Genomic DNA, 11,098 nt, shown 5'->3' on the forward strand with positions numbered 1-11,098 from the left:
ATATGTTCATATACTTGTACAATTTTTTTCATCAAAAAATTTATCAAAGTGGCGCAACTCCAGCTGTATTCCAGTAGTACCTTTTTTTGAGCATCAATTGCGGTGAACACGATAACTAAAAAACTGTAAATCCGATCCACACCAGATTTTTATCACTTATTTATTATATAATAATAACAGGCCTGGACGAAGGATTTGTGAAAATTTTGATTTAAAAAAAAATGGCGACAATTTTAACAAAAAATTCGTTTCTTGAGGTGCTAAATTTTCGATTTTTTTTGTTGCAATTTTTTTTTCAACAAAATACGAAATTCTTTGTCCAGGCCCTAGCTATTATTACAATCAATAAGTGGTACAAATTTCCTATGGATCGGATTAATGGTTTTTTAGTTATCGTGTCCACCGCGAAGGTATTTTTCAGAAAAGACGATTCTGAGATAATCGCGTTTAAAGATTCAATACCTCGATCTTTATGAAATTTCGTGAGAATATTCTTCAGACATTGCACTTGAAGAATAAGTAATAAAAAAATTTTCGTTTTTTTCGCCCATCACAAGTGTGCATAAGCCCCTAATATATATCTGTATACACACTCCGGTATTATCCTCTATATGTATATATGTAGACCAGTGCGATTCTCGACTTCTCGTGACACGCGACTCAATCGCGAGCTCGTTGCCAGGGCGACCCGAGACTCGTCACACGGGCTATATTGAATGAAGTTAAAGGGGACTCGGTGATCTTTTATTCGGTCGTTTTCCTCGGGAAAACAGGACCAAGATGTTCTCTCAGACGAAAGAAGCGACGGCCGAGTCAACGAGGCAATAAAATGTGTTTACTAAAGAAAGAGACTGTGGCGGAACAAGGGCCAGGATTATTTTTCCAGACTTTCAAGTTCATTGAAGTAACTCCTTCACAATGGTGAGTTTTCATAATTAAGAGCCTGCCACCCGCCAATTATACAATCTACGGGCAAGAAGATCTGGCAATTTGAAAGTTGGCCCTCCCATTATTTCGCTCGGATTCGCTCGCCTCTTTATTCGGTTTCAACCTCGGAGGTCCAAATTCCAAATGTGCAAATAATTGGATCGACAAAATTGTCATTCAGCAGTTCAATCGACATGAAAATGGTTCTTGGGTCAATGGAACAGGCGTTTTGAAAATGATATATATTTCGTCTCCATCAATGGAGCCGGAGTTCGATCGCAATCATTGGATCAAACGATTAGAATGGCCATTAAACGTTATCCATATCTGGCATATGAGCCTATTCACAGTACGCGATCATCCGCAAACGTTCTGTAAGTATAGTCGTCCATCCCAGAATGAATATCGCGTCCTGCTCTGTTCCGTATTATACTTTCAAATTCATACGCGTTCACGACTCGCGACGATTGTAAGAGAGATGAAACGTGAGAGAGACAGAGAGAGACAGAGAAAGAGCGCAGCGAGTTCGCAAAAATCCACGGTTTTTTTGTCCTTAAATGACTCGTGTGAAATCGGTAATAGTTACAGTCGCGTGAATGAGCTATGCACGTGAAAAAAGAATTTGCTGGGCTTTTTTCATATTTCTGCATCGCATTTTTAGGCTCTTTGTTGCTAAATGCTTCAGAACTGCAACGAACTTTTACTCTCCATAAATTTCATAGAAAGCAATTTGCGATATTGAAGAGAAAATGGAATATCGATTTATGGAAATTATTATGTTTCTTTTCCATGCATCTCTTTTCTATGTGAATGGAAACAACGAGGATGAAAATATCCCAAAAAAATGTCTGACAGTTTATTTTTTCTTTCATCGACACACTTGTCCGCCACATTTTCTCGATGCACTCGTAGCAATTCTCATGAGAAGCAACCAATGCTGTTCTCAGCTATAAGCCGGTAGAAAAGGAAAGGAGAAAGTGAGGGGTGCAGATACGAAACGAGTGGCAGATCGAGGGTCGGGCCTGGTCGCGCGGAGCGCGCAGTTAACAGCTAATGAAAATTAGCTTTCGTCGCCTGATTGAGCGGCAAATTGTTCCTTTCTGTTTCGGGAATGAGCAACGAAGACCAAGTCCGTCGAGAGACGATGCGGAGTTTCGTTGAAACGGCGACTACCGACTCGATGATGAGTCTCGACTTTCCAATCTCTCATTTACTCGAGTCTTTTATTTTCATTTCAATAAAACGTGGCAGGCTAATTCACAAATTACTCAAGTATTCCCTCGCTACAAAGAGAGTATCGAGAATTGACACGAATCCAAAATCAGCTCGATTTTCCACGTTTTTCTTTCAATTTGTGCGGACTCCTCGTAACGATTCATCTCGTTTTCAAAATCACTCGAACCTCTGAATCAACTTGATAACATAAATATGTTTTTTCATATCTCGAAGAAGCAGTAAAGAGCAGTAAGCAACAAAGTTTTCCCGGTCAGAAGCCACAAGTAATATATTGTTGAGAAGAGCAGTCGTTAATGCCAATAACTCGTGATACTTCACAGCAACTGATGCTGCAACGTGGTGCCATCGCTGTCTGGGCTCAACAAGAATTATGGCTTTGCGAATGTTTAGATATTTCTGTAAACAGGTCTATAATGGACTGCAGAAGCGCCAGCGAAGACGATCATCATCGTTATCTTGATCGTCACCAGTTCGCCTCTTATCTCTGCCTCTAAAATAATATCAGGCTTCATCTGTTTCCTGTGAAGGAATTTAATGGTGTTAGTAATTATTGAGGTCGTCGGGTTGTTTATTTAGGATTGAACGATTGTTTCGTTTCCTTCCTCTTAGCGTATAGTGGCTCTGCGAAGAAACTTACAGTTATGAAATGCGTTTCATCCAATGCAGAATCAGTTTTAGCGATTACAAAGCGATCATGAAATCGGTGGATTCGTTGCGAAGTTATTCAACTAGAAAGAAGTTTGCTTTCGATTTAATAGAATCATCGGCAATGTCAGGTTCGAGGGGGCCATTCGATGGCACCAGTATTTAAGTGCGTCAAAGTCGTGAATGGATTCGTATCTTGGATGGCAATGTAACTCTTTTGTTTACAACAGAGGAGTGTCGAGGATGTTGGCAGGTTTTTTCTGTCTTATCCGAGGGTCAAAGCTGGCGCGGAGTTGGTGCCGTTTGTGCTGGCCAGAAAGCCAGAAAAACTTTCGATCCTGAATAAACATATCCGATGTCTGCCGGGCCCACCCAGTTTGAACTATTAAAACACTTAGGGGAAAAAAATAACGCCTTTCGCGGCTCTATATGAACTTGGGCTTGATTTTTTCGTAAAAAAAACAAAAAAACAATAAAAATAAAATAAAAACGAAATACAGAGAAACGGAACTCTTTGCATCGTCTGCGGCACTGCTTGCCTCGGGGACCTCGCACGAATGAAACAATAAACAGTAAACCAAAGTTTTTCGAGGCCTCTTCGCGTCGGAAAGTGAAAAAGACGAAAGAAGTCACTGACGTCTCATGTTTTTCGTACGGCCAACTTGACTTGGGCGTTTTCGAAAATCCGAGCACAAGAGTCCATAAATCTTGACCTCATTAAAATGTTTTTCGTTTCTAATATATATATTTCTTTTTATTATTTTTTTTTTATTACGTGTCAATGGACTTACAAACGTTGCCAAATTCTGGACTTCCAGAACTTAAAGAGGCTCCCCTGGGCCAACAGATTCGTCGATTTCTCATTGAATTTTCACGTGTTTGTTCCATTTTCGATCCCAGCATTGATTTAAAAATTCTCCAAACCCTCGTATCATCGGGAGCGGGATCGAAAACGAGAAAACATGTGAACACAAGCTCAAAGTAGCGTGAATAAGGCCACTCAATCTATAATGCACGAGAAATCTGGAATCTACAAAATTTCAGCTTGAATTTTCGAACGCTCGAACGAGCATTCATTGTCGATATTCAGGATTCGGGATCCGGCGTGATTTCGGCTGGTCGACAACGCGGTAAACGATTCGTCATAAATTCGTGTTACGACTACGCGAAGGGGGATCCTGGAGGTATAAAAAATACCGGAATTATCGCAATTCTGACAGTTTATACATTTATTTACACCCTAATATACAATCACAATCCTCCTTAATGTAATAACGCTTTTTCATTTTCTTATAATATAATATTGTATATAAATTAGACTATAATAAATACGATTACAATCGAAGATATTTCATATTCGTACCTCTTTGGTGATTTCCAAGTGTCGTTATTTATTCATTTATTTCATTAACTATTTGAAGAATTATCTAAAAAATTGTGTGCACCATTCGTTTTTCTTTGCTCTTCACTCACGTGCACGGTTGTTCAACTCTATCTGGATCCTCATGACGCCAACAAAATTAAATATTTTCCTACTTTTCGCCATTTATTTTCATGATTTGCGTATCACGCGGTACCTGGTCGCTTATTTCCGTCGGTATCGAGGGCTGCACCTGAATCTGCGTGCCATGAAGGGGTGGACAGAGTAAGGGATGATAGGGCAGACAGTAGTACGGGAAACCATTCAGCGCTTTGTTTGCGCTCGGATGAATCTGCGGACAGGAGATCTGACCCGGAAGCTGCCCCCCGCCTCCTCGCAACGGCAATCCTCTCAAATGTTCGTCCGGATGCACGAGCACTCGTACCGCTACTCGCCTTCCAGAGTTAGAACTCACCAGGGCACCCAGCTCTTGTTGCTGGCGACGCTTTGTTTTGTACCTAAGCATTTGGAGAATAGACTCAGGTGAAAATTCATTTCATGGACGGAAAAAATAAGCAAAGATTTCTGGGGCATGTTTTTTTCGTGGAATTTCGCGAATGATTAATCGAATAATCGATCACAATCTTGAGAATCGATTGCTTCAACTTTTCACAGAGAAAATTGTTGTAATTGTTACTTGATTTGGGCTTAAAGTTATGCAAATTATTATTTTTATACTTTTTAAGGCCTCATTTACGTCTAGAATTTTCAAAAAAGCGATTTTTTTTACAGTCTATTGCAAAAATTTTTTGTTGATCGAAAGTTGTTATGGAAAACGTGTGACCGCCCAACGAGATGGCCCGATGCGCACTCGAAACTTTAAATGCGTTTTTCTCAAAACTCCTTTTTCTTTATGGTCTATCGAGTTGGATTTTTTATATTGCGATTAAAAAATTTTATAAACATTAAAGTGTGACATTTATGACACAAAATGCACATTTTTTTAAACTACCGTAAATCGCTAAATTTTTCGAGTTTCAAAAATCCGGCTCGACAGACTATAATTACAACTTTATTTTACAAGAATTTTTTTACGTTTTGCAAATCTATCAACATCTCAAGAAGAAACGATGCAGACCGTGGAGCAACTTTTTTTTTCATAGTACCTCGAAAAACGTGATTTTTATGTCGTAAATTTTGAAAAAAAATGAATCAAATCTTTTTACAAAGTTTAAATACTAATGAACAATGTGTGAAAATTATTTTTATTAATTTTTATTGCTATTTTTTCTAAAAACTGTTTTTCTTTCAGCCCGTTTTAGGCACTGCTGGACGCATGTAAGACGTCAATGAAAGCACTTTTTAAAAAAATGATCATTGAAATCCATAAAATCTTTTTAGTGTGGCAGCAATCGTCATTTTTCTAGCGAGGTTAAATCTAACGACCCTGCGTATCTCACCTTCGATTTTGAAACCAAATTTTCACTTGGGTCTCTGTGAGTTTCAAGCCCCTAGCCAGATCAGCTCTTTCGGGCCCCGACAGATATTTTTGCGCAGCGAATCTCCTTTCCAGCTCGTAGACCTGGGCGTGTGAAAAAGCGGCTCTGCTTCGTTTTTTTCTGGCTTGGAGTGACTGCCCGTGACCCTGGGACTCGAACATGTCGTCCTCGATGTCATCTGCAAAGCGAAAGGAAATTGCACTTCATTCCGATTCCACGTACAGTCAGCACGCCATTATCAACGTAAATGACCGATTTCTGTTCTGCTATTTCAAGACACGAGCGGAATATGGATTTTGAGTGAAAGCTTCAGAAACTGGGGTGGAAAAAAGCTTTCGCGATCGAATCGAAGAGGCCGAAAGAGAGAAAAAGGCTCGGCAAAGATGCGGAGAGATTTTAACTGGAGCGGATTATGGACTATGATATTCCTTCGGCTTTTGATGTCTCGTTGAAACATCAACACGTGCCACGGTTAGCCCGACATGTGTTTACTCCTCCCCTATACTTGGTAATTTCCCCCTTTGCTTTAACCAGCAGCAGCAGGTATACGTTGCCTGGTTCAGCGGCTTACGCGCTGAAAAATTAGGCTCGTATAACGCCGCAAAAGCTTCGCTCAATTTATTGTGCTATAACATTAGTAAGCTTCTCATAAAACGAAGATGATGCGCGTTCATGAAGATTCTGAGGGAAGTTCGAGCCCCAGTTTTGCTCGCATCGTTAGTCTCCAAATCCGTCGATTCTTTAATCGGAATCATCATGTTCTCAAAGCTCCAATGAAATGAATTCTTGAAAAAAAATTTATTTATGAATCGCTACGAAGAATTAGCTGATTTTCGTTGCTCCCTGCTGGGGAAAAGACTTCAAAATCGGTCCCATGCTCTCCGTTATTGAGAAACAGAAAATCACTTTTAGCGAGCTCTCGGTACAAACGATGCTCCGATCCGTTTAGTAATCTTTTTGCGATACTGGATTTATTCCGTCTAATGAGGACGGATGTGCGAAGCCCAACGTTCGCGTGAACATTTCGAGAGATCTATATTTGATCACTTTCAACGTCAAGAGTTGATGACTTGGCTCATCTAACGCGTCCGGTCTCCAACGTTGCTTAAACATTTTCTATTCTTGACAACACACTTGCAAATATTCAAAAAATGATCACTATATTTTTTCAGCTTTTATTTCTCGATGGGGCTGAAGAAATTTTCATTCGTCTCTGACTAAATTCGTTGTAGGTTCGATAGCGCCCTCAAATAAATGCAATCAAACCGAAATAAAATGGCGAACAAAACTTTCTCAGGAAATTCATTTCAACGTGTGATCATCTTGACAAACGAAATAAAAAATATCGAGAAACCGTATTGATGCTCTGCACCAGAATATGAATCCCAAAGAGTGGAATTCACGTCCCAACAGAATGAGCCCCGTCAAGTAAATAAAACAATTCTCAAATAGCGCGATTTCATGATTGATTTCGTTCGGCTTGCGGTCCAAAGTGTTTACTAACAAGGGTCAGAAACGTTTGCTCCCCGCCGAAAGTGCGAGAGTGCGTTTTAGTTTTAGTTGACACTGTTATTCGATACGTATTGAATACCCGAGGTCGTGTTAGGTTATTTCTCTCGCCAGGCCATCGTCGGATGCCTCTTGCCCCAAAAATCGACGGACTCCACCATTTTTTGCGTCAAGATTGTCGTGAGCGTTCTTTCGAAAGGAATTTGTCAACTGATCTAAATGAAGTTGAACTGCACCGAGAGCATCGGAAGGTCAAATTAATGACTCTCAAGTCCTGATGCTAGTTTGTTTCTAGCTGAAGCTTCATCGATCCGGACGAATTCCTGGCGACGACTCGTCCGGCGGATTGCCCACTTTTTAAGTTCCCTCGTATCAGGTTACGATTCTCTTATGAATTCTAGTGATCGCTTAATACTTCGGGGTTGAATAAAGGATGGGGGAGAAAAAGTATAGCAGAGACGCTTGAGCGAGGAGAGAGGCCGCACGGTTTATATGGCCGGCGGTAAACGAACGGAGAAACAAGTGCAAGAAGTTGAGTGGCGTAAAGGCACTCGTGACGTCTGCCCGTGACTCGAGTGCCACTTATGCTACTAAAATTACATTCAATTACGTTATCTGGGCTCGGGTTAACTTTGAAAACTCTCGAAGAAGATCTCGTCTCTGTCCTTAAGGATCGAGCCTGGCCTCGATCTCGTCTAATCCGGCCTTCCTCAAAAAACAGGAACTGCGGACCACCAACGTGAATCCAGGAAATGAAAAATCGAGCGCGGAATCTGGATTAAAATTAGCCGGCAACTCCTGAATTTTATCACAGTCGTGAAAAGTGGATTCCCATTTTTCCAGGGATCTTCGTCAGAGCAACGAGCTAGAGAACGATGGAGACCAACTTCATTCGTTTCTGGATTCAGAAACTTCTCACGTTTCGTTATAATAATGAATTAACGTTTTTAACAAAGATCGTTGATATGGCGAACGATGAAATTGTTTTTGTCCAACATTTAGGTTGAAAGATCGCCAGGAAACGCAAATTTGTCCACATAAAATCACGTCCACACTGACATGACGAACTGAAACCGTACTCACCGAGGTACTTGCTCTTGCTCATGTCCAAAGCTTCGTCCTGCTGTCTCTGTGCCGATGCCCTCGCTTCTTTCACCTCCTGATGATAAGCAGCCAAGCTGCCAAGTGTCTCGAGACCTTTGAAGCTCGACGACGGCATGACATGCTGAAGATTGCCGAAACCCGAAAGATTCGCTTGCGTTAGATTCCGCCTCAAAATGTCCAGTTCCCGGGCGACATTTAATTGGCAATCGGGTGAAACCGGTAACCGCGAATAAGACACTGCGCGATTGGAGTACCGATGATTGTTATCGAGGTTCGAGCCGCACTGTAATCTCTCGTAATTGTTGTCCATGTGACATCTCCGCAAGGATACCGAAACGTTTCTGGTCTCCTCGTCATTCTGGCTCTCCATGTGCTCCACTTGCGAATCCGATCTGCTCAGTATGTCCTCGATGCTGAATGGCGTCGGTTGACCGGGCTGTGAACTCTTCGGGGAATCGGCGCTTTCCATTTTGCTCGCTGCTGTGTCTTCCATTCTCAGTCCCGGTATCTGCGAAGACAAACTGTCACTCGCATCTGTCAATGAATGAACTTTCCTCGGAGCTCTGGTTCAATGATCGAAACGTCGCCTTTGGCCGGGGAACTTTTATTCTTAAGGTATTAACGCGTCATTAATTAGTCCTTAAACACTCGGCCTGTAGCCCGGCTGCCCAATTTCCGTGCACCCAACAAAGAACATTGTACAAATCCTAGTACCGAGGGAGTCTTTTTCCCGAACTGGAAAACCTCAGAGCTTCCGAGTCCAAAGTTTTTTTTATCACTTTTCAGTTTTTGGCACACTTGGGAAAGAAGTAGAAAGTTAATTAGACGGAGGAAAAGACGACACGAAAGCACATTAGAATTCGAAGTTTCGAGGAGCGATGACAAATGCGCGTTGTGACGATGCACGGATTTTTATTAATCGCCTTATTGAACACTCGACCGCACTGTGCACCCTTCCGGCGGAGTGTGCTTCGGTCAAGTGTGCTTCTCGCGTGGCTTAGAGAAGGGGGAAGGGGGACGGGGAGACTTATTTTTCGAATTAGTGCGCCACTCCGAGCTCTCTCCCACCAATGTGGACCGGAGTACTCTCGGCTACCGGGAAGAGAGAAAAAACTTCGTCCTGCCCCCATCCGACTCTCGGTCCAGGCACACACCACTCACTTCGGTACTCTGTGGCTCTCCTCGAGCCCCCTCGAACGGAAGCAGAGTCGCAAGTTCTCCCCACCCTTTCATCTCGTCATCGACTACGAGGCTGTTAGAAAATCATGTCAAATCAACCCTTTGTGCCTTTTTCATCCCTCACGGTCGATCACGGTGACTCAATTTGGCGATAATATTCAGTCGTCCTTGGTGACTGGATTTTTTCGTTTTGTCCAACCTTTGACAGCTTTCCTGATGACTGACGTCGTTGATTTCACTTACTTTCGACTTTTTCTCTAACTTTGTTTTGTTTGAAAAATTTTTCGATGAAAATAACTGTTCCCACGAGAAGTGATCCGTCAATTTTTCCAATGATTCGATGATCGCTCCTGTGATTTCTTCGTCTTCTAAACTCCCTCGTCTCTGGCTCGGTTTATTCGCGAAGTTGATCTGTTTGGCTGAAACTCGAAATGAAAATTCAGTCAACTCGATCCGCTATGAGATTTTGTTATTATTTTTTAAAGCATGAAAAACAATTTTCGTTTCACCCTTCAAGAGCAATGTTCTCCGGGACGTAGGTGGAGCTTACCATCCGCTCGTTCTCGTCCAACGCGTTAAGCTCAAGCGTCACGGAAGTTACTGGTCTCTCTCCACCAGCCTCGCCCCCACGTCCAATCGACGAGATTTCCCAGCGTTTTGCTTTTCCACCTCGGCCAATCGTTGCTCAACTCTCACCACGAGAGCTTGAAAGCCCCTTCGTATCCTAAGATACATTTGCACGTATATCTGTATACAGCCACAGTGGCAGTGGTGGCGATGACGAGTCTCTACTTCGCCCGAGAGCTTTCGCGACTCTTCGTGTACTCTTTCCCGGGCGCCTCGACGTTTAACTTGGAGAAAGAGCGAGAAAGCAAGAGGCAGAGAGGGATGCACAAGAATCGACGACTTTTTCGAGGCCGGAAGTCTGCCTAGCCCGAGCTTCTCCCAAGTATATATACGTGAACGACGTCGTGCCTCTTTCTCTCCTTTCGTGATGTGAGTGACGTAAAAGCTTCGTAGCTTTTCGATCTCTTGACGTCTTCACGACAACTCCTTTTTTCTCGTTCTTAGAATCGATATGAAAATCTTAACGTTCACAGGATATTTATATTTCTGGTGCTTGTTCACGTGCTGAATTCTTTGCTCGCCATCAATAGAAAACGAAGAGCAAAAAGTGGTGGAATAAAAAAAAAAGCTACTTTCGGAATCAATGACAACTTTTTCTCTTCCCTCTGCTCGGGAAAATATACATTTTTTTCTCTAAGACTTTGTAATTTCGATTTTTTCAAATGGTTCAGTTATTCGTTGCTGTTGAATCAAACTTTTTCAACACAAAATTTATAACCTTCTGGAAAATGAAATGCTATTTGTCGGGAGTTAATTTCTCTCATATCGAGCTTTACTCGAGTCAATTTTTGCGTTAACGGACCATCATTCGTACGTGAATTGGTACGTGATAAATATCTATACGGAAGATAGCGAAGTCTGTTAAGAAACTTTGTTGAATCGCTGCTAACGATTTTTGAAAGTTACTCTTCTCTCGTTCCGGCCAAGCATAAAATCGTGAGAAGTGCAAATGGCTCACGTAAAACTCTACTTGGCGCGCTAGTTTCTCTCGCTCTCTCTCTCGTTGTTTCCC

At 42.0% G+C, this 11,098-nt stretch overlaps 1 protein-coding gene across 1 annotated transcript; it reads right to left on the bottom strand.

Annotated features, from left to right (window-relative positions):
• Positions 1 to 4,030: 4,030 nt before the first annotated feature.
• On the bottom strand, positions 4,031 to 9,495 carry LOC122408959 (homeobox protein bagpipe-like). The gene is made up of 3 exons (XM_043416103.1): positions 8,260 to 9,495; positions 5,629 to 5,845; positions 4,031 to 4,686 (listed from the first exon to the last, which is right to left on the bottom strand). The coding sequence occupies exons 1-3, from the start codon at positions 8,771 to 8,773 to the stop codon at positions 4,341 to 4,343; spliced, it is 1,077 nt and encodes a 358-aa protein (XP_043272038.1). The 5' UTR covers positions 8,774 to 9,495; the 3' UTR covers positions 4,031 to 4,340.
• Positions 9,496 to 11,098: the final 1,603 nt, after the last annotated feature.

This window comes from Venturia canescens, chromosome 4 (assembly GCF_019457755.1).
Source record: "Venturia canescens isolate UGA chromosome 4, ASM1945775v1, whole genome shotgun sequence".
In the NCBI taxonomy this organism is placed as follows: domain Eukaryota; kingdom Metazoa; phylum Arthropoda; class Insecta; order Hymenoptera; family Ichneumonidae; genus Venturia; species Venturia canescens.